This window comes from Lytechinus variegatus, chromosome 12, assembly GCF_018143015.1.
Source record: "Lytechinus variegatus isolate NC3 chromosome 12, Lvar_3.0, whole genome shotgun sequence".
Lineage (NCBI taxonomy): Eukaryota > Metazoa > Echinodermata > Echinoidea > Temnopleuroida > Toxopneustidae > Lytechinus > Lytechinus variegatus.
In genome coordinates this window covers 4,166,951-4,190,665 of record NC_054751.1, presented here as the reverse complement: position 1 = coordinate 4,190,665, position 23,715 = coordinate 4,166,951, and the positions used below count along the sequence as shown (strand labels likewise).

At 36.8% G+C, this 23,715-nt stretch overlaps 2 protein-coding genes across 4 annotated transcripts in view; one reads left to right on the top strand and one right to left on the bottom strand.

The window, feature by feature from the left end:
• The first annotated feature begins 1,329 nt into the window (after positions 1-1,329).
• Positions 1,330-5,436, top strand: LOC121425227 (centrosomal protein of 55 kDa-like). 2 transcript variants are annotated; one of them, XM_041621240.1, is made up of 5 exons: positions 1,330-1,694; positions 2,121-2,705; positions 3,043-3,168; positions 3,664-3,762; positions 4,391-5,436. In XM_041621240.1, exons 1-5 carry the CDS (start codon positions 1,533-1,535, stop codon positions 4,634-4,636), a joined length of 1,218 nt encoding a protein of 405 aa, XP_041477174.1. In that variant the 5' UTR covers positions 1,330-1,532; the 3' UTR covers positions 4,637-5,436. The 2 variants fall into 2 exon arrangements, with proteins under 2 accessions (XP_041477174.1, XP_041477173.1); XM_041621239.1 differs by having other exon boundaries at positions 2,118-2,705.
• A 13,295-nt stretch (positions 5,437-18,731) lies between these two features.
• Positions 18,732-23,715, bottom strand: part of LOC121425403 (hexokinase-2-like) — a 39,539-nt gene continuing 34,555 nt past the window's right edge. For both annotated transcript variants that reach the window (XM_041621447.1, XM_041621448.1), the window contains one exon: positions 18,732-23,375. In XM_041621447.1, coding sequence (XP_041477381.1) covers positions 23,003-23,375 — 373 coding nt within the window. In that variant the 3' untranslated portion in view covers positions 18,732-23,002. The remainder of the gene's footprint in view (positions 23,376-23,715) is intronic.

The window sequence follows — 23,715 nt, the reverse complement described above, 5'->3', positions numbered from 1 at the left end:
GAGTCGCTTGTCATTGGCGGTTGCATTACATTGAGTAGTGCGTGATAGAAAATAGTACAATACATGTATGAATCGGAGCATATCGAGATCAATACTCTTTTGTACACAGCCCTCTCCCTGAAAATGAAATATTGCGCAATACTATAGTATTACTGGGAATATAGGCCCTCCGCAATGAATAACTCACCATGAAGTCATAACGTCTAACAAGCAATAATCGGTCATACGTGCGCAATACTATATTTACTTTTCTGATACATTTATTTGGGTAGTTATGACTCCTCAACTCTACATTCATTTTATAACATGTGCATGCTCCCTCGCCCCCCCAAAGGGTGTGGAAATTGGCTATTACTGTTAGAGTCGGGATCAATTAACCTGATTTTGAGCGTTAAATTACCACTCATTTTTAGAGCAATCTATACACAGGGGCCGCGGAAGCGGGGGGGGGGGGGGTCTTCAGCCCCCACTTTTTTCCAAACCGTGTACAAAAATGACGATAGGATTGTGATTTTTTACATGGTCAGCCCCCTCCCCCCCCTTGAAAACGGTTCCACGGCCCCTGATATAATAGAATCATGGAGCTATACTATAGCTCCATGATATAGAATGAAAAGGGAATGAATCCCGAAGACTCGGCTTTCTTTTTTAGTTTGATCAGAATTGGTTTAATTCCCCTGCTAGCTGTTCTCCTCTCCCTTCGTTTTTAGGTTAGGGTGTCTGAAAATGTTTTAGAACTGAATTAGATTTCTTCGCCAGGTTACCACGGAGTAAATTCCACAGTAGAAAATCTATCTTTAAAAAAGCTATTTTATAAGTTAAAGTAATTTCGAACTTTCAATGCAATCACAGTACTCGGAACTATTGCCAAGATCATCATGACACAGACTTACATGTAATGGTTCTCATTCAAGAAACATCGCAACACAGGGCCTACCTAGAAAAAAAGTTCACACTTGCAGTTGCTAAAAGTAGAGTGTATATCCCTCTTAGTCATTATTCAATTTCCTTGTTGATATGCAAAGGTCTGCATATTTTTAATTCGTTCACTTTTATTTTTATTACTTCTCATACCCAAAATCGATCTCACTCATTTTTCAATGCCATTGTCATCATTTGAAATGGTTCCCTCGACGAAAACTACATAAAAAAAAATCATTCATTCATCACTCAAGCCCACTCGTCTCATTTATAGGGACTTCCCAGGGAATGCTTTAAAAATAGCGAACGGGGAGCGGGGAATTCCCCGTATGGGGATTTTTCTCGTACTTGCCAGAGACGAAAACCGCACGCATTTATGTTTACGGTACGCTCAACGTAGCTATATAAACCCACTGATCTGAAAACCGAAGTATCCATAACCGTGAAAACCAACTGTCGTCGGATTGTATTATGTAATTGCAAAGATATTTTTTAGAGCTTTCGCGGAGACCGTTGAAAGACCTAATTCTCTACTGTAAACTTCAATAGCTTATTTATAAGTTATTATTTCAGAATTTCATTACCGGTGACTGTATTACTACACACCCAACATGGATAAAACTACTCGAAATGCGTGTTTAGATGACGCTCGCGCAACAGACGAGCATGTTTGCCAGTACGGACATGAGAAATATCGCCGCCAGAGTTCCCCGCTTATGTTCGCCGGAGTGTCCAGTCCACCGCCCATGTATTCAGATTCTTCGGAAAGTCAGGTAAAAATTGAAGTAGAATGACAATACCAAGTTTTAATCATTTAATTATTAGACTTAACTTATTCGACAATGATCAGTGGTTGATTTGCATTTGATGGCGATGTATGAAGTCAAAGTCAAAAGAACTTACCTCCAGAGTCCAAATCAATTGAATCGGTCATGTTCGTAGCCACTAGTCACTACACTAGCTAGTCCCCGGAGCTAGTCGCTATTATTCTGACGTCTGAACTACTTTTGAATAATATCGCACAACAACTTGTTAATTTCAATGATTTGCCAGCATTTGGCTATCATTTCAGAATCCAGATGGATTATTTTATTTGATGAATTATTTAATCGATCATGTTTTAGATTTTCTTTTTTCATGAATTTGCATCTTTCAAACAACATGATTTAAATTTTAAGATTTGATTTAATTTTCAGCAGGAGGATGAAATCCCAGCTGGTCTTGGGGGCCCTCCTGCATCCCTGGAGTCTCAGCTGGAAGAAGCACAGAGGAAGATCATCCTATTACAGCAGGAAAAGAAAGATGCTCTCCGTAAGCTCAAAGAAGTTTCAAAGATGAACAGTCGATGGCAGAAGTACGATAAGGAGAGGGAGGTCATCGTGGTGAAGCTTACCACACAAGCTAAGAAAGCAGAGGACACAGTCAAATGCCTGGAGATGAAGCTCGCCGATCAACGTAACAGGAACGAGGAGCTGGAGCTGAGGTGGACAGACGCTCGAGTGCGGGCCGCCGAGCGCAAGTCGGAAGTGGAGAGGATACAGAGAGAGCACGAGGCTGTCAAGCACGCCCTGAAGCAGTCAGAGAAGAAGCGGCAAGAGATGGCTAAGGCATCGTCCAAGGAAGAGGAGACTGAGAGGTGCAGGAGAGATGCAGGAAAGGACAGAGACTTGTATCATATGAGCAAGAGAGTAGTAGACCTTAAGGAGAGGGTGGATTTCCTAGAAAAACAAGTGGCCTCTCATAAAGCTGATATGGACCAGCAAGCTGACCTCTATACTCAACAGGTAATATTTTCATTCATGTATTTTGGTTTAATAATTAATGTTTAAATGCTTTATGTTTATTTATGTTGATTAATTAAGGATTCCGTCTTATCATATATTTTTGCTTCTTTGTAATTAAAAAAAAATTATAATTAACTATTTAAATGAAAAAAATAGTATTTGTGAAGGTAGAAAATCCACATTCCAGCCCAACATGTGTATAATCTGTCAGGGTAAAAAAAGGATAATTTTTTTCTCAATATCTGTTAGCATGTTCACATTCTAACCTTTTTTCTATGTCAAGATCCACTTGATGATTTAAGTTATCAACATTTTTTTTCCTTTTTTTTGGTCACAGATTTCAATTTGCCTTGATGATTTCAAACATGAAAAGAAAGACAGGGAACAGAGCCAGAAGGAGAATGCCGAACTAAAAAAACAACTCAAGAAAGCTGAGGATTTTGCAAGTTCTCTCAAAGTTCAGGTACATATTTATATTTTTACTCAAAATCTGGACTCTTGAATATTCAGTAATGTTCAATGTTTGTAGAGTAGACTTCTGTATTTCTTTCTTTCTTTTTCTTTCTTTCTTTCTTTCTTTTCCTTTTTTTTTTCTTTCTTTCTTTCTTTCTTCTATTTCTTCCTTCCTTTCTTTCTTTCTTCTATTTCTTCCTCTTTCTCTTTTTTTCTGTCTTTCTTCCCTTTAATATTTTTTCTTCTCTTTAATATTTTTTCTTCTCTCATAACAATAACTTCTACTTTATTATTATTATTAATTGTATCATCATTATTTTTTTTATCATCAGGGGTATTTTTGTTCAAAATTCATTACTTTGTGAACCACAATTCTGTTATCAAATTTTGAAATATCACAAGTCAATTGCAAATGCTTTCATTTCTATAACAAAAGCAATATTTTGTTCCCATTTGTAATGCAAATGCTTAATATCTAATATTCATTGCCCATTCTTCCATTTAGATTACAAGATATCAAGATCAACAAAAGGCCCGGCCTTCTAGGTTCGTCAAGCCTGCTACTCACCATGTACAGAAATACTATGCGAACATGTATGATGAGGTAATTATCATTTCTGAAGTGCACTAGGAAACTCTCATTATAAATCTTCCTTATCTAACATAATTAGCACAAGACACAAACTTTGAGGCTTGCAATTGTTTTTCTGTGAGGTACACCTGCATATGAAAGTGGCAGGAGGGATTCTAGTGTATTTATGCATCTGATATCTTTAAAAAAATCCATGTTATTACAAAAAGGGGAAAGTATGAAAAAGACACTTTACAATATGAACCATTATTTGAAAACAAAATCTTATCTAAATGTTAATTCAGGAGGTAAATATTCACTTATGGAACAATTTTGTCGTACAGAAATTTGCAAAATTTTCTGAATGTGTGTTCTTTTTCTCACTATCCCTACTAAATTGCATTTTGTATAGCAATAATTTATGACGGCTCTTTTGCTAGGTAGAGGATTAAAAAAAATGTGGGGAAACTTCAATTTGACCCCATGTATTTTCACTGATTCCAAGTTTGTCAAACAATCCATACCTGAATACAACTGATGAATTTTGAAATGTCTTTTTCCATTAGAAATTCCTTTTAAATACATATTGAGGCAGGTCTGCATTTCGCAACATTAAATTCAACAACTTTTTCTCCCTCCTTTCCTATTATTTTTTTCTCAGAATTTAGACTCTTGGGATGACGCAGGCTACGCCCTTCCGAGTGATGTAGTCCGTGATGAGCCCGACCGGGGGTTAGAGATGCCGGCCATCCAACGCCCTAAGACGGTAGCTATCATGGATCCTCCCCCTCAGTACGATGATCGCTCAATATTGGGACACGTCATCACATCTCCTCCAAAAACCTATCAGATCGGAAGAGTGGCAACGGCACAGACGAGTCGGCAGGATGACTTGGTGTTGCATTGATCTGTGCATCTATTGAATATCATAAATCCATGTTATTTATTTATTTGTATACTCAGGGATAAACATTTCATACTTAGAACTCACTCCTTAAACTGTGGTGTCAGAAATGCACCACTGATGTTCACAAAAGACTATGTCACCAATGGTGAAATATGGGGCTAGGCTAGTTGAACACCCTTCGGTGCTACCATGACATATTTTGGTTTTATTAAACACTGGTGTTGTGTTAAATCTCCAGGAAGTAAGTGTAACACCTGTGGTCCTCTTGAAACACTGACCGGTGTTCTTTCCTAACACCTTGGGTGTTGAATTAATGGCTTGATTATAAATTGATATTAAGGATAATTTTAAAGTAGTATGATAAATTTCAAAGGACATCGAATGAATATAGCCCCCATCACAACAATTGTAAATGAAATGCATATTTGGGATCACATCAATGCCATTGAAATACATCTCCAGTATTTGCTTTTTTTACATTCCAACTATCAAAAGTCGATTGACTAGAATGAAATTTACTTATTTAGGGCTGAAGTACAAATTGATATTGCATTCGAAATAGAAAAATATCACTTTCCACCTTGTATTTTTATACATCTTTTATACAGCAGTACTAAGAGGTTACTTGAATAAATTGTTTCATATTATAGTAATAAATAGTATGCCCTTTCACGTTTTTGCTTTTCAGTGGGAGAAGCCATAAAAGTATTTCCTACTTGGTGGTAAAATATTTCGGCAGTCTGTGTTAATTTTTTTTTGCTTAAAGTTTTGCAAATCCACATTAGTATTACTGTGAGATAGGTCTTTAAAAGTTTTTTTTTCAAGGTCCCCCAAATTCTGTAATTTATTCTCTTATTCATTGATTTTCTTAATTAGGAAAAAATAATTACTAATTAATTATTTTTAAAGATTTTCCCCCCATATTTCATTTCAAATGAAATAAAACCTGTATATTGCATCTGTATTCGACCGACTAAGAGTCTTCTAATCAAATAAATATTAAACATTGTTTTTTTTCAGCGAAAAATTACTGAATTTTATTGTCAATTAATCATTCAAGGGTTAGTGCAATTAGTGGTATATACTACATTTATTTTTTTTGTATTTATTTATTTATTCAAGGGCGGATGAGGGAGTGATGATGGCTTTAATCAAACATAAAATAATGATGTTTGGGAATTGGTGGGCATTTTAATTACATTGCAATACTGTATGAATGTGGAAGTTTAGGTTTATTATAATTTCTTGACAACAGTTTCTACATCTATTCAAGAGAATTCAGACCGTGATACATGGGCCTCGTCTTAGAAAGAGTTACGATTGATCCAATCAATAACAACTATGGAAAGCCAGCAAAGTCAACAACTAACATGCATGTTTGTCCAAAAAAATTTAGATATGAATGTATATCCATAAATTCACTGATTTCTTGACAATTTGGTGTGTTCTCCTTTGTTTACAACTTTCCATTTTGCAAATTTCCTGCAGAAAAAATTATAACGCTGATGGATTTCCATAGAGTTACGATTAATTGGATAAATCACAACCCTTTGTTAGACGGGGGCGAACTGGACTGTCCTCGTCTATTTCTTTATGTATTTTCGGAATATTATACAAGAACATGTACTTGTAAATGTAACTTCATGTTGTTTTTAAACACTTTATGTAGTTGAAACGTGAAAGTTGAAATACACAGTATTAGGTACATATTTTGCGTATGAATGTTACTTTGTTTTCATGTTTACTGGTTGAACATTTTTTACCGATTAATCTTTCTTACTATGTGGTGCTTCAATACAGGCAAACCTCTCTAAGAATCAGTGGGCCTGGATTATTATATTAAAGTTTGACCAAATTGGTTTGATTTAAAAAAAAAACAGTTCACTGTGTGGACTTGAATTCGTATAGTACATTTGTACTTTTGTTATGGTAGGAATTGTTGAAAAAAGTGCAAGGCACTTTAAGTTCTTTATCTCCTATGGAGATTTTGCTTATCAGTGGCAAATGGATTATACTTAAAAAAAAATCTTAAAAAAAAACAACAAAAAAACACAGGATTTGATAAAAAATTAAACAAACACAAAATATTACTGGATGGTTGTGTGCATTGTATTAATTTGTGTGTTTTATGTATATGGATATAGGGGGGGGTGCAAGAAACTTGTTTTGATTTGGGACTAATATATCACTTCAAAAATGATCACAAAATAAATCTATATTCTGTTAAAAAGCAGATCACAAAAGAAAAGCAATAATACAATCAAGTAAGACTTATGAATGCTTTTGAGGCATATGAATACTTCAACTTCTATTCTTCATCTGGTACAAACAGAGAAAAACAACTTCTGTTCCCGGTGAAAACGGTTTATCATAAAGACCTTATGGGGTCTGTAGAATAAGACTACACATTCCATGATTCACGATGACCTGTCCGTCCGTTCTACGCTGCGATAGAGCGGGGTGCGCGTGCCGACGCCAACGCACGATAACGTAGTTTCTATTTTTAGAGGTTTCGAGCGAGAGCCGGGGATTTCAACTCTTTGGGAAGTCCCTGTATTCGCATAATGAATGGCTACCTCGTCGATGGGGTTTTCCACAGACCGCGTAATAGAGGGGGTCACAGACCTTTCCCCTTTATGTTAATAAGAATGGAGGAGATTAGATTAACTTGACAAACATTACATTGCGCAATATTCTGCTAAATCCCCATGCCCCCCAAAACGAAAATTACACAACATAATACAAATAAAAAAGGAAGTTAGGACCTAGATAATTATACATGTATAGGCCTATAAAAAAAGCGGGAGGGGGGTGATGAGAATAAAAACAACTGAAAACAATGTTTCAAGAATATCTTTGACAATACCGGATTGTTTTATAAAGCCCCTCCCTGCACTTCAAGTTGTGTGCCTATGATGTTAAATATAATTATTTTTACGAAAGCCTTCAGCTATACATATCTGGATCTCTGTATCTGTGACCCTCAGCTTCCCCCGCTCCCTCCCCTCCCCACTCTCTCGCCTTCCTCTCCCATGAATAAAAAATAACATTGATGATTGCTCCATGCCAAGGTTTCCGATGTTTCAGTCATGTATCATGTTCCAAATTGGTTCACAGTTGAGTGGATTGTTTCCTTCCTTTTCCACTCTCTTGGCTTAATCATATCTAATATGATAATGATCATGTGACATCAGGCTTATTTAAAGCCTCTTGGCAACCAAAATCTATTTTGATCTATGGTAACATCATCGTTTGGCCAATATTATTATTAACAGCGTTGTCCTTGAAATATCACTTTCGTTTCCAATTTCTCATCATTAGTTCATCCATCTTAAAAGGAAAAGGAATAAGATATGTGTTTTTCTTGTTTCTAGTACCCAGTAAATATGTTTGTTCAAAATGACGCGAATGAATAACTTGAAATCAAATGAAAAATAAGATTTTCAAAGTTAATGCCAACACGGGGGCTGCGGAACAGCATAAGGAGGCTGAAGAGGCTTCAGTCCATACTTATTTTTTTTTTTACAAAAACGTAAAACTTACCGTCTGATTGTGATTATTTGCATGGTAAGCCACCCCCCACTTTTGGTTCATCCCCCCCCCCCCACACACATTTTCACCATCGTTCCGCTGCCCCTGAAACAGTATAGTATAATCGATGGTATGTTAATGCAGGGTAAAGCGCCCCTATAAAGGTTTAAAGTAGTGAAAAGGGAGAAAGCAGGTAATAAAATCATTTTTAAGCTTGATCTCAGTCATGTGACATCACATTCATGTCGTCTCGCCCCTTCATGATAGAACTGCGTCCCGTAACACAAAGGTTAGCGATCCATCGCTCAATGAATTGGCCTATCAAGATCATCGTTGCATGCGCATTTTGCTCAGTAGACTGACTAGAAACCAATCAGAATTGTTCTTTCAAATTAGCGATTAATCGCTAACCTTTTTGTTATGGCTCCGGATGACATCGAACACGTCTATTTCACTGAAATGCAATATAATATTTTTCCAAAATGATTTGTTTGACTCATCGTCACAATTGGACATAACGATTCAGTCAAGATTTCTTTATCACAACGTGGAGCGTTGTGGCCCAGTGGATTAGTCTTCAGACTTTGAAACAGAGGGTCGTGGGTTCGAATCCCAGCCATGGCGTAATTTCCTTCAGCAAGAAACTGATCCACAATGTGCTGCACTCAACCCAGGTGAGGTAAATGGGTACCGGTAGGAAGTTATTCCTTAAAAAGCTGTGTGCGCTATGAACGCCTAGCTTAGCCGGGTAATATAGGAGCGCCTTGAGCACCTAATAAGGTGGATATGTGCGCAATATAAATACCCTATATTATTATTATTATTATATTATCCTCAGATCTAAAAAAAAATCGAAGTATTTCATCATAAAAAGTGAGTGAGTGTACTCTTTCGCAATCAACTCTTTTAATTCATTATACATGTACAATAGAGCTGATATAAATGCCTGCAAAATTGTTTTATTTTCATATGATGAAATTTAGTTATGATTGTTTTCTCTTTTTAATTATAAACTATTGACCTTGCAAATGTAGGTTAATTTTTTTGTCTTATATCGTTAAACAATGCAAACGGTGAAAGCCCCCCCCCAAAAAAAGGAAGGAGAAATAATAGTTATATTTTCGTTTTTTTTCATAAAAAATGAAAGTGTCAGTATCAATGTGTCATACATGTACAACTTAGCTTGGGCGGGGGCGCGGCGGTATATTGGACAATGCTTCACTGTAAAAACTGTGGTGTTAAAACTGACACCAATTGGTGTTAATAGAGGACCACACCCTGAGGTGTTAAAATTACACCCTAGAGATTGAACATAACACCAAAGAGTGTAAATGTAACAACCAAATGTGTTGTAATAACACCTATAGGTGTAAAACTAACACCACAAATTTTACACCGGTGTAAAATAACTGGTGTGGTCCTCTATGTACACCAGTTAACACGACAGTTTTTGCTGTGTTGTATCATGTGTATAGTCGTCACTGTAACAGAATTAATCCTCTTTTTTAACACAATGTTCAGGATCTGCAAAATTTTGATTTTTTTGCTCGTAAAATAGCCTTAAAAAGGACATAGGCCTTTCTGATATGCACTCATCAGAGTAAAATCGCATGACTTCAAAAAAAAAAAGATTTTATTTTTTTTACTTTATTTTGTTGCACTGTTAAAATATTATGCAATGTAACCGAGTTAGATTTTTAAAAAGTAAGAACGCGCGCGGGTGCCGCGATCTCATTATCATTCCTTAGCTCTCTTGATAGAGTCGAGGCTCAACCCCCATTTTCATATTTAGTTATCATGGTCATACATAGCATGGCGGACGTGTGAGATATACCAGGCAGGAAACAATTGGCCCATCAAGATTTGTCTACCTAATTACTGCACCACAAGAAAGGAAACAAAGCATAAAAATGGCAAACACCCACTCAAACACGATGTAAAAATACATATATAAAAACACCCTGAAAAAGAACAACCAGGAGTATTATAGGGAAGTTGCAGACAGGCAAGAGGGCAAGGGCAGTAGATATAACTAGTTTATGAAATTATTCGTTGGAAGAATTGGAAAATTATAATTAGTTCTCTCTCTATAACAGTATGATGTTAATTATGCTACTGACAGAATAAAGCATTAATGAAATGTATAGACCGATAATACAATTAATTTCCATGTAGTTTTTGGATACTGCTTAATTACTGAGTATACAAGCCCATGCACCTTATACCCAAAATAATGGGGTCGGGGGTCGGGATGGTTTCCCCCAATCCGGGACTTCTATGATTTTGCAAGGCAGTCGTAGTCATTTGGGAAATTACCTTTTGCGTCACGTGGGCTGGGGACGCTTTTACGAAATATCGTTCCCACAATGGTCTCCTTCACAAACAAGTGGTTCTATTATACCCATGCACATACAGGGTCTAACCGCTCATTTATTGTGTTCGTGCCTTGTGGGTGCACGCAAACAGACGCCGATTTCCGTGTATTATTGTAGATTTCACGAAAAACCACATTATTATTGTCCTTTGTCACCCTGAAACTCCCCCGGCGCCAATTTCTTTTGAGAACTCTGGATCATGGGGGCTAGGGGATCTTTTTTTTATAATTTCAGTATATAGGATTGTATTTTTTGTCTCGCCCCTCGCCCATGCACCAGAGGTGAAGGCGAGACTAAAGGGATCCAAAATAATGTCGTCCGTCTCTCGTCCGTCCGTCACAAACATTATGACACATATAACTTTGCATCAATTTAAGTGACCTTTTCAACCAAACTTGGATTATAGATGTACTCAGGGGACCTGCATTCTATGGTGCAGTCGCAGGTCACATGGAATGATCAAAGGTCATTTTAAGGTCAAAGTTGAAGTTTACGTTCAGGTCACAACGTCAAAGTTTACATGCAAGACTCTCTTTCGACATAATAACTCCGTAACCGTAATGCCCTTTTTACACAGGATTTTCTTAACCCCGGACTATCGCTAACCCCGTACTATCATTAACTCCGTACTATTTTTTTCCTTTTCACACATGCAAAATTGTTATTGCTAACCCCGGATAAGGAATGCTTGCTTTTCACACACGAAACTCGCTAACCCCGGACTAGTGGTTTTTGTCGATCATTCGTAGTACAAGTACTTCTTGTACACTTTTTACACACGCTACAATTTCCTTAACCCCGTACTATAGGTGGGGCCAAATAGTACGGGGTTAAGCTTATAGCCCACTTTCGTTTTACACATGCGATCTCAACCCCATACTATTGCTCTTAGCACCGCAATTGGTGGGATAACCCTGCCTTTTGGCAGGGCCAAATAATCCCGTAATATAGGTGGGCTTAGCCCACTTTGCAAAAATGCTGTGTAAAAACAAAGTGGGCTTAGCTTAACCCCGTACTATAGGTGGGGCTAAATTGCCATTTAGCCCCACCTATAGTACGGGGTTAAGGAAATTTTAGCCTGTGTAAAAAGGGTATCTTTTTACCCAAACTTGGGTTGTAGATGTATACCGTATATGAGACCTGCATGTTATTGTGCAGTCGGAGGTCACAAGGTAAGGTCAGAGGTCGTTTTGAGGTCAACGTTAAAGTTTACGTGCAAGACTCTCTTTTGACACTTAACTCCGAAACCGTAAGTCACTTTTATATTATAACCTCGTTCGTAGGATGAGTGCTTTTCACCAGAGTTATCAATTACAATTACGTAATTGAAGAAATGTTCAATTACAATTATTTTTCAATTAAAGTACATGAAAAAAAATGCCAATTACTTTCATTTTGTAAATTACAATTTCAATAACTTTCAAGAAAAGTAATGAATTAAACATTTTTTATTCTGTATAGTAACACCTATTTCTAGCATAAGTTATAGAGAAACTGACACGATGAAGGTTTATAGGCTCAAGAGCACGAATTCTGGCTGTTAGGTTCTACTCTCTTTGATGCTGAAGCAGTTGACATGAAATTAAATCATAAATTAAGTAAGTTTATTGTAAAGTAATTGAATGTAATTAAAAGTAATTGACAGTAATTGAAGTAAATTGTATGTTTTCAATTACAAATACAATTACTTTCCCTTTCAAAACTTCAATTACAATTACTTACAGTTACTAAAAAAATGCAATTAATTACGTAATTGATCAATTTCCCTTGTAATTGAGCCCAACCCTCCTTTTCACCCAAACTTGGGTTGTAGATGTATTAAGGAGACCAGTGCATGTTATGCTTCAGTCGGAGGTCACATGGTAAGGTCAAAGGTCAATTTGAGGTCAACGGTAAAGTTACGTGCAAGACTCTCCTATGACACTTAACTTTGCAACAGTAAGTCATTTTTCACCCAAACTTGGGTTGTTAGAGGTATTTAGGAGACCTGCATGTCGCTGGCGGATGGGGGGAGGGGGTACAGCCGGCCCGTGCGCCCCCCCCCCTTGAGAGGCACAATTAATTGTAATGTATAAATGCTGTTATAACAGAAGTGTGCCCCCTTTCGTGGACGAAATCTCCTTAATTTTGGGTTGAACCCCGCTTTTTTTAAACTTGTCAAATTTTTCCTGGCGAAAATGTGCCCCCCTTTCGAAAAATCCTGGATCCGCCCCTGCTTCATACTGTAGCAGTAGCGTACCTAGGATTTTCCACGGGGGGGGGGGCAAAACCGCCCGCCGAAAAATTTACAAGCAAAAAAAAAGGTCTTCAGTGAAAAAGGTATCAATAAAAAAAAAGGTCGTCAGGGGGGGGGGGGACAGGGGTACGTCCTTTGCATGAGCTGTGACTCGTCAGGGGGGGGGCAGACTCCCCCCCGTATGTACGCTAGTGTGCTGCAGTCTAAGGTCGCATGGTAAAGACGAATGTTATTCTATCCCAGTTATTTCAAAATGAACTTTTCATAATCATATACAATTCTGTCAGTGCGTGCCCTCGCAAATCGCGATATTTCTGGTTATTTCTACAAGTGGGCGAGTTTTATTGATTATTTTTCATTTATAGACCATCCTTACAATACTAGAAATAGAGAAAAGCGAAATGTTAATCTTGACAAAAATAATACCAATTTGGGAAACAATCAATTTCATTTTCTGGTCCTACTTTATGAAATCATCTGCCAAGTAATATTAGAAACACTCCCTGTCGAAAATGGGAGAAACGGGAAATGAAGGTAGAGAAAAAAGCAAAATTGGAAAATCAGAATGAAGAAAAGGGACAAGAAAAAAAAAAGAAAACTTAATAACACGACCGGGCTGCCGAGGAATGAAAAATATAAATAACGTGAAGAATTTTCAAAGCTACTATCACATAAGTAAAATTTAATTTCAAAATCATTTTAAAGGGCCAAATTTTTCTAGCTCGCTTCGCTCGCTGGCGACTTTTACATTTTTTTTTCACATTTGCTATGTTGTGCTGCTTCAGAATATTTCGTTTATTATCCGAAACTGCGTTGACATTAATATGTAATGTGTATGTATCCGCGATTTGATAAAACAGTGGCCATCTGAAATGTTTCAAAATATCACAAGGTTGTGGGGGCTCCGCCCAAGGCCAGTGGCGGCGCCAAGGAAGGAGGCACGGGGGGATTTGCCCCAAGTAAGTGGCCCCACACCCGAAATTTTGAAGAAAAAAAGTGTATAGCAAATGTTGTCATAAGCATCCTAAAAAAGCTGCAAAGTGCTCAAAAACAGGTTTTTCGTTCTTTAACTTTTGAAAATTTCCTCATCCATTCACTGTTAGCTCCCAACAATTTTGTCACTAACATCAATCTTTTAGGTCATTATATAAAATTCAAAATGTTGGTCCCGCTACGCGCTCGCAGTAACTGTTGACCATAGAGATGTATTACTAATTTGCGTTATTAGTATATATCTCTATGCTGTTGACTGAGATAAGTAAATTATCTGTTCACATAGGGCTTAAAAATCTGACTAATGTTCAAATCAATATGCTTCTCGCGATGAGAGTTTTCATTATTCGTTCAAGCGAGATACACATCCCGCGTATAATTTCCATTGAATTAATATGCGCTCGCATCAATTATTGTTTGATTAGATAGCCATCCAGTTCATGATTACAAAATGTGCTTAGAACGTCCAATTATCATCTCAGGATATCAATAATTCTGAAGTTGCACTTCGCGCTCGCATTATTTCTTTGGTGAAATATCGTCTTCATGATCCAATGCAAACAACTCGTCCCTTTACAAGTCAGTAGGGTCTACATAAAAAAATAGCTCGCGCTTCTTGCTCCATTTTGATAAATATGCAAAACATTGTGTGTTGCTCCTCCCCCCCAAAAAAAATTTTTTTGCCTCCCCCGAGGTTGCCCCAGACCCGATCCGCATAGCACTGGCCCAAAAAGTTCTCTAACCGAGAACAAAAAAAAAAAAGATAAAAAAATGAAAGGAAAGGAAGATTTAGATTAAGAATTCATTTTCCGTTCACAAAGCAAAACAAAATCAACGTAACAACACATAGTCAAAATTAAAGTACAATATCAGTCGGGATAATGCATAAGAATTAGAAGGTATAAACAATGAGAACTAATGCGAACTAAAGTAACTTTGACTAATAACTATATAAAATAGAACGGAGGAGCTTGCCAAGAAAAGCAAAGCTTGTATGGGAGGCAAGCCCCTGTAACCTTAATTTCAATACGTAGGGACAACATTACAAAACTATAGTATAAAGGAGAGACGGAAGACAGCTTAAAAGGAGGCTATACAAAATATCGAAGGTAACAACGAAAGAGTGACACAAATTAGAATAAATGATAAAGATGTAAGCTATGATGTTATATTGTGAATATCATGTCAAAATCAATTTCAAAGTTAGATTCTCATGAAAAGGTATTTTTTTCTCACTCGCTTCGCTCGCTCGGGACTATAATCAAGCAACTTTTTGCTGCGCGTGCCATGCTGTGCCCCCTCTTTTTCGGACTTATCATGCATTGAACTTCGCCCTAATGCTTGTGGCTCAATCATATAAAAAAATCCTGTTTATACCGTGATAAGACAGGAAAATATATAGCTACCCCCCTGGCCACCGACCCCTGTTACGCCCTGGGCACAATATCGCTTATGCCTTGTTTATTGCATGAATTGAATTGTATAGGGCAGACAGCTATTGCCGTGTTGGCCTCTCGTAATTATATGCAGCCTCGGGCCGAGCTCATTTCTTGAAAAATTGATGTTTAGCGGTCAGTCTATTGCTAAGTGAAACAAAATAGAAATATTAGATATTAATTATGGATAAAAAAAACATTCTATTATCATTCCTCGATCTTCAGTCACTTTCCTTGGATAAACGACATAAGATATGGGGAATTTTTTGAGTTGTTTCATCAACATTTTGTCTTTTAACAAGTTGTCATTCCTGACACCTTTCAGATGGTATAATCATGATAATTGTCGGATAACCCGCAGCTTTCATGAAACCGTCACTGGTCAATTCTTTCTGTTATATAGACTGATATTTTCTTTTTAAACCTATCCAAAAGTTGGTCAGAATATGAATTTACGAATAATGTTGCTTAACCCCCCCCCCCCCAAAATATCCCGATTCATTTTGTGTGTATTTTTTTAAACTAACACTTGGTCGGTTCATATTTGAACCGACATACAGATTAATTGGTTCAAAAAATCTGATCGTTTTTTTACGCATAGCCGGATCCAGGGGGCAAAGCGCACCCGCCTGTTGGAGGTTGAAAAAAAAAAGATAAATGGAAGTGGGGAAAAGGAAGAAAAGCGATAAGAGGAGTATCAGGGAATTCCGTGGGAATGATAAGAGGTTTTTCAGTGACTGGTCGTGACCTTATGCGGGCGCTATTCCTATTCTCAATCACAGTTCTCGATGGAGCTGAAAATAGTCTGGATAATGAGATTTCTGTTTCATTATAAATGGCATGGAAATTCCATGGTGTAATTAATGATAGTCATAGAACACAGCAATGTACGTTTTTTTGTCCACTTTTATTCCGCGACCCTCTCCCCCCAAAAAAAAATAATGAAAGAGGCTCCGGCATATAACGTCTCTTCAGGAAGAAATTAAATCAATACAATAATGCTGACTCTATGTTAAAAAAATGACCCATTCCATCATTTTCATTTGATTTCTTTTAAGAAAATCGAGGAACACAGCCCAAATATCTGCTTTTCTTTTCTTATTTTCATGTTTTTTGTTATTTTTCCCTTCTCTCCGTTCTTAAAAATCACTTTAAATCTAATAAATGGATTGCCCCTTGTAACGCCATCTATTTATTTACAGGGGTGTGGGTGGCTACAAATTAAAATATATAACTGAAATTGCACAAGTTCCTTTACTTAAATTTGTACACACTTGATCAGTCCACCAAAACCTAAAGATAAAAAAAAATGGCCCGACAAATCAGCTATGAATTTAAACTCTTATTTTTGTGTTTTTGTAATTTCTTCCCTTCTCGCTGTTTTTGTAATCACTTTAAGTATAATAAATGGATTGCCGCTTGTAACGCCATCTATTCATTTACAGGGGTGTGAGTGGCTACAAATTAAAATTTATAACTGAAATTGCACAAGCTCCTTTACTTAAATTTGTATGCAGTTGATCAGTCCACCACAACCTAAAGATGAAAAAAAAATGGCCCGGCAAAGCAGCTTTAAATTTGAACTCCCTTATTTACATCCCTGATATAGTTTTGTTATATTTCTAGAGTACCAAAGAGACAATTATTAATAGTATTGACCATTGTCCTCGGGAAATCGTCAAGGGAAATGCATGGGGCATCAAGGCCAAGACCTTATGATGGGTATGGCTAAACCTACTTGGTCAACTAGCAGATGGTCTAATTCTCTTGCCATCTAAACACCACCATGGCTAAACCTACACGGCTAACCTACTTGGTCTCCCACCAATTTGGTCCAAAAATCACTTGGTCCTAACTCACTTGGGTTGTCACTTGGTCCAAGCACTGATATAGTCTGAATTCCACTTGGTCTACTTCCTGTTTGCATTTTATTAAATGAAATTTGGTTGATAAACAGTTTCTTTTAACATAAAGACTCAGTGGTGTTAGACCAAGTGAATGTTAGCCTAAATGGGTGTAGCCCAACTGAAAATTAGACAAAATGGTAATCAGGATGAACAGCAAACAGAAAAAAAGGTAGTACTAGAGTCATTTCCGATTGGTCTAATGCCAATTCGTCCAATTCCCAACTCATTTACTATCATTTGGTCTACCATCACTTTGTCCACTATACACACGGTCTAATTGCCACTTTGTCCACTTGCTGTTTCGTGTAATAACCAGTTGGTCCAATAGCCATTTACTTTAAAACCATACGCCATTTGGTCTGATTGGACTTCGTGTTAATTGGGTGAAGTTAATGAAAAGAAACTGGGTCTTAGACCAACTGGTTTTAAAGGGGAATGAAACCTTTGGAACAAATAGGCTTGTGTAGAAACAGAAAAATCAAAGAATAAGAATAAAGAAATTTTGAGAAAAATCGGACAAATAATGAGAAAGTTATGAGCATTTGAATATTGCAATCACTAATGCTATGGAGATCCTCCCATTGGCAATGCGACAAGGATGTGTGATGTCACTGATGAACAACTTTCCCTTTGGTGGACTATAAAATACCCTCAAAATGTCTCTTTTTGCTTTTTCTTGCGATGATACAAACTCTTTATCCATTATGTATTCTTAAAAAATATGTATTACATGCCCTCATGTAGAAAGAACACATGATCTATGGATAGATGTGATAAAAGAGGCAATTCAAGTGAAATATATACTGAAGTAATGGGGAGAGTTGTTCATCAGTGACATCACACATCTTTGTCGCATTGCCAATTTGCTATCTCCATAGCAATAGTGATCGCAATATTCAAATGCTCATAACTTTCTCGTTATTTGTCTGATTTTTCTCAAACTTTTGTTGATCTGTTTCTTTGATTTTTCTGTTTTCACACAAGCTATCTTGTTCCAATGGTTTCATTCTCCTTTAAGATGAAATGGTCATAGACGAACTGATAATTAGACGAAGTGATTACTGGATCAAATGGTTATTGGACCAAATGGCCGGTAGACGAAATAATAATTAATAATAATAATTGGCATTTATATAGCGCTTTATCAATCTACGACTGTTCAAAGCGCTTCACAATTATTATTACCCGGTCACTGGATTCATAGCATTCCAAGCAGCCTGTTAGGTGCAAACTTGCTAAACCAACCACAATGACGGTTGTTTCCTACCGGTACCCAATTAGCACCTGGGTGAGAGTGGCAAAGTGTGGATTGACGCCTTGCCAAAGGGCGCTAGGCCATGGTGGGATTCGAACACACGACCCTCTGATTACAAGGCGAGAGTCAGAACCGCTACACCATGGCGCTTCCACGCAATGGCATTAGACTAAATGAAGGTAGACCATGTGATGAGTGGATGAGTTGGCAATAGACGAATTGGTAGTTTACCAGTAGAAGTACTGGTTTTAGATGAACTTGGATTAGACTATGTAGGATGAAACCAAATAGAAAGTAGACCAAACAACGATTTTACCTTCAATTTAAGCATTCAAATAAAAGAGAGCATTTCATGTTATTCATAGAGGTTACAAGTTTTATTTAGAAAGTCTCAAATTACAACCAATGAAGAAAATACCCTACACCACGGTTCTATAGAAATATAGCTCCCCTATTTCTGTGTACATGAAAACATGGACAGTTTTTTTTTACTTCTCCATCTTATGGTATATATACAGATGAGGACACAGTTTCTCAGCAGTGATAAAATAAAATCAGCAATGAAATAATCAACAATGTACTTCCAAAAATTTGCATTGTTTTTCAACAGTTACGGTTACATGACAGAAGATATTATTCTTCGTTTTACACACGATGGACAAGCACACGGTATATCACGACTATGACGAGAATTGAGAATATTACATGATTACAAGTAGCAGAATGTCAAAAGGGCAGTAAGTCAATAAAGGGGAGTTGGTTCCTTTTAGTTCTCATTAAACAAATTGTTTAGTTTCTTGTGTGAATATGGGCCAACAATGCCCACACGTTTCAAGCTGTTGATATGACTTGGTACCGCTGAAATTTGCCACATGTGGAAGACTTGTAACTGCTCTCTTAAATTCATAATTTTGGGACTACTCACACAATGCAAAATTTGTATAGTGCTTAATATGTTTGTTTCTCAGCACTGCATACCGTAAGGGCACTAGTATTCAACCCGTTTGGAGAGTTTCCTCAAATATATAGAAATATAGAATTTACCTGAATTTCCAAGAGCAAATGCTGGTTATTCTTTTTCCGTTATTTTTTCTTCAACCAGTCGACTGTGCCTGCGGGCGATCAAATTATACGGCGATGGTTTTTGGCACTAGTATTCAATCGGTCGGCACTAGTATTCAACCTAGCGATGAAAGATGGCCCTGTCTCTCAATCTGCCCTTGTCCCATCCGACTATGGACTAGACCATTCGAGATGAGACCAAACAGGGAATTAATCAAAGCCAGAGACTTACATAGATCTAGATCTAATTTAGCAATCTAAATCCTTTTGTGATTTGCTATCTATCCTCACTAGGTTGAATACTAGTGCCATTCGGTGCAAAAGGCCATCGCCGTATAATTTACAGTTGACAGATTGATAAAGAAAATACCGACAACCCTGGAAGTAACAAAGGCATGAAATTAAGATAAATTCCCTATTTCTAAAAAATTTCAGGAATATGTCAACATCTTTGAATTATGCCGGGTTGAATACTAGTGCCCATACAGTACTATTACCAAGATTTTAGCATGGTTAACCTGATCAGGTTCTCAAGCATTCAAGGAATTTCTTTCTACCTGGTACCCGCTTACTACACCTGGGTCGAGAGTGGCAAACGTAGATAAACATTTGCCATTCAGATAATTACATCATTTTACATATTGATATACAGAGTTCATTTTTCGTCATATTGTGTCAGTTGTTTTAAAATCATGAGAAACAATTTGCTAGCTGTGGAGTTCATTTTCATACATATTTTGCTTTAAATATCAATAGTGAAAGTACATTATGCTAACATATACATTTAAGGATAAACTCATTGATCTTATTAACATTTATACTATATAAATTTTGTTTACACAAATATCTCTTGGACCTCACACAAAAAATCACATCTTGGACGTGAACATAAAAAGAAACTCAGCTGTACTTTCAAATTTCATCTTTTCACAAAACACATGACCTATACATGAGAGTAAGAACTATATTATAAATGTATTTCAATATAATTTGTTATTTCCACATAATTTCAAATACATTGAAGACAATGAGGTACAAACAATTTAATCAAATCCCACCGTTTATTGTTTTTTAATCGATATAAAAATAAATTCTCTCTTTGACTAACTATGAATACAGATACTCTGTATGGTCACATCTAAATAACATACTTGTATTGCATTCAACATTGAGATTCCATGTTGCCAACTAGATAAATTCAGATAAAAAGTGTACTTCATCAATATCGCAGTATCTGTTCAAGTAATCATTTCCTCACAAATAAGATAAGACAGGACACACGGAAAATAAATAGCGGCCATAAGTTAGAACAGTTATTTAACTTAGAAGTCAATATTAGTGAAATACAACAAGGACAAAACACATGTAAATGAAATTGCATTTGCAAAATGAATTCTACAAGTTACATGTTGCTCAGTACACCATGTTATATAAGTAAGAGGACTCTTCACCTAGATACAATAACACATGAAGAAAGAGTTAGAGAGAGGGGTTTATTGCTATAAGAAAGATAGAGCAAAGGCCCACAAAATACCTGAGATCTCAATCTTTCTATGAAAGTGGAAAACAACACAACTTCCAAATGAGGCATTGTCACTAGAATACATAATTGATATAAGTTATCATAATTTGTGCTTCAAAATGAATGCTCTCATTTCTAACGTTTCAACAGGAGATACACGCAAAAAAAATATTGTTAAAAGTAGATGTAAATTTACAAAGAATGTTGTGCTATTTTCCATGTTCAGACTGACAGATGAGCTACATAAAATGTTTAAAATCTACCTTTGGTGATTATATTTTTATTGTTAGAGTAGAGTAGATATTGATATCAACGCCAACCTCATGCCTCTTGGCCGTTGAACACTTGTTTCTGTACAAATATATGCAGAAGTTTCATGAATATCTCTCATTTGCTTTCTTAGAACACTCCTTTTATACAGTCTTTTTTTAAATTCTAAAATCGTCGGTCATTCGGAACCCAATGACAGAGCTGAATAACACTGGTGCAACTTATTCCACTTTCAACAGATGATATAAGATACATCACATACATTTCATGTTAACCTACTAGTCTATCATTCACTACACATTTGCTTTTAAAGCGTAGCGTAACAACTGTGCAAATAGAAATGCATCCAGTCGGATTAAAAAAAAAAAGATGTATATAATCACATTTCTCATGATTCAAAAGCTCTCACAAAGAGCGAACTGATTTTTCCCGCTGGAAAGTGATTTCTAAGTACAAATTCCATAATGGTTTCAGACAAATCCACAAACTGAAAAACAAAAGGATAGTATAGACGACAGAAATAGATGTACACATACAGCCTGATATGTATTTAGCTTTAAATAACTAATATCCACCTTTTAATATTATATATTTCCAAACCCTGTTTAAATATTATTTATGAAACATCGCCTCTAACATTTACATCCTTACTCTAACCCACACATATATGCTGCTTGGAAAATATCTTTTAGCCTGTGGGTATTGTTTTAATATACAACAAAAGAGATTGTAGCAATACAAACTTAAATCTGACTTGTTGCTCTTCTCTCCATACTTTACTACAACCCCTTTTCATATGGCAACTTAAAAACTGCATCACATACAACATATCACAATCATATAATACATATTTAATTAGCTTGGCCAATTGTATAATAGAGTACGTTTCAGCCACTTATAACTAAATCAACTTGTGCTCTGGAGGGGATTATTTTTAAAATTATTTTTGAAATGTTTGAATTGAAATGACTAAAAGGAACCCTGTTTTGCAAACCTACTACAAATTATAGTTCCAGCGGATCAATCGAATGAGCTTCCTTCCTTGCAGTCAAATCAATCAAGCATCGTTGTCATTGATCACAGGTACTGCATTGCTTGTAACTAGATTTAAGAAACAGGCTGGAGGCAATTGATGTGATCAATGATCCGGTAGAATCGTAAAAGAAATCTGCATTCAGAATCTGGACATCTGTGAGATGAACTTTTACCCACAGTACTAGTTGGGAGCCACAATAGCCTTATTACTTCATTTGCCATTGAAAAGGAAAATAATCCATTCATTCTTAAGTGATTTTATCTGGAGATATTACTCTCTGACCCTTGACCCCCTGAGGAAGCACAAGCTGACCTTTCACCTTCCACCTTCCACCTTTGACTATACATGTATTTAAATTTAAGATGCATGATTTGGTAACATTCATCCCGAGGTCACTGACTGAATTCCCAACTGCAACCGAGGCCCCACTTGGTCGACCTCTAACATAAAACAAAACCAAAGCATGACCAAATCACCATTGCCTACGAATGCTGTCTTCGACCTGTTCACCTTCAGGTCAAAGATAGCATCCAGTAAGTGGAAAACACTTGTCTTGGACAAGCTTCTTGAAGTTTTATCAAAAGTGTAACCTTTGGGTTGATCTTACAAAAGAGTGGTCTTTGGGGCCTTCATCTTGGATGAAAGAAAGCTGTTGTTGATAGTACAGTTCATGGATGATGGTCTTTCACCCTTGATATAGATGAATGTCACCAGAGCATCAGGATTGGCTAACCCTAATTACATTAATGAGCCTTGTTGTTGTGTAGCCTGCATGCTACTGCTGCGATGAGAGCAGCGCCCTTTCCGCTGCCGTCCTCCGAAAGCATGAAATTGACCTTGACACCAGGAACCAGCTGTTTCATCATCTCCTCCATCTCTTTCTTAAATAGAGGGTGCTTCTTGTAGAGTGTTCCGTCGATCCCGATGGTCACCTCGGGTCGGTTCTCCCGGTGGACCTTCTTGGTAACTGCTGCCAGACCAGCGACAGCCAGGCGAGCAGCACGCTTTGCTACGGAATGACAGACGGCTCTGACAAGCATGATGTCATCTATTGAAGGATCAAGGTCAAGTTTGTTGAGGATCTCGGTGACGACCATTCCATTGTTGGAGTCATCACTACGGATGAGACAAAGAGAACATTGAGAGATTCGTGAACCACCATCGATAATTTACATTTCTCAATATACATTTTTCAGAAAAAGTGAGACGTGGTGTTTCATAAAGCTATTTGCAATTATGCATTACTTCATAAACAACATGAACTTGGCCTTGAAAACGGTTATACGGCCATCCAGAACTACTAAACAATTAATTTTTTTCATACTTCATAGCATGTAATTCATCTAAAATTATCAGGTAATATTGATTTCACACTAGGAAGAGTTTTACTATACCTCTTATCCAGTCAAAATCACTTTTTTTTCTATTTTCGACCAAATTAATTCCTCATTTTTAT

Coding starts and splice junctions, on each gene's coding strand:
- LOC121425227 (XM_041621239.1), top strand. CDS start 1,533: ATGGATAAAACTACTCGAAATGCGTGTTTAGATGACGCTCGCGCAACA. Junction 2,706..3,042: donor CTGACCTCTATACTCAACAG/GTAATATTTTCA, acceptor TTTTGGTCACAG/ATTTCAATTTGCCTTGATGA. Junction 3,169..3,663: donor CAAGTTCTCTCAAAGTTCAG/GTACATATTTAT, acceptor TCTTCCATTTAG/ATTACAAGATATCAAGATCA.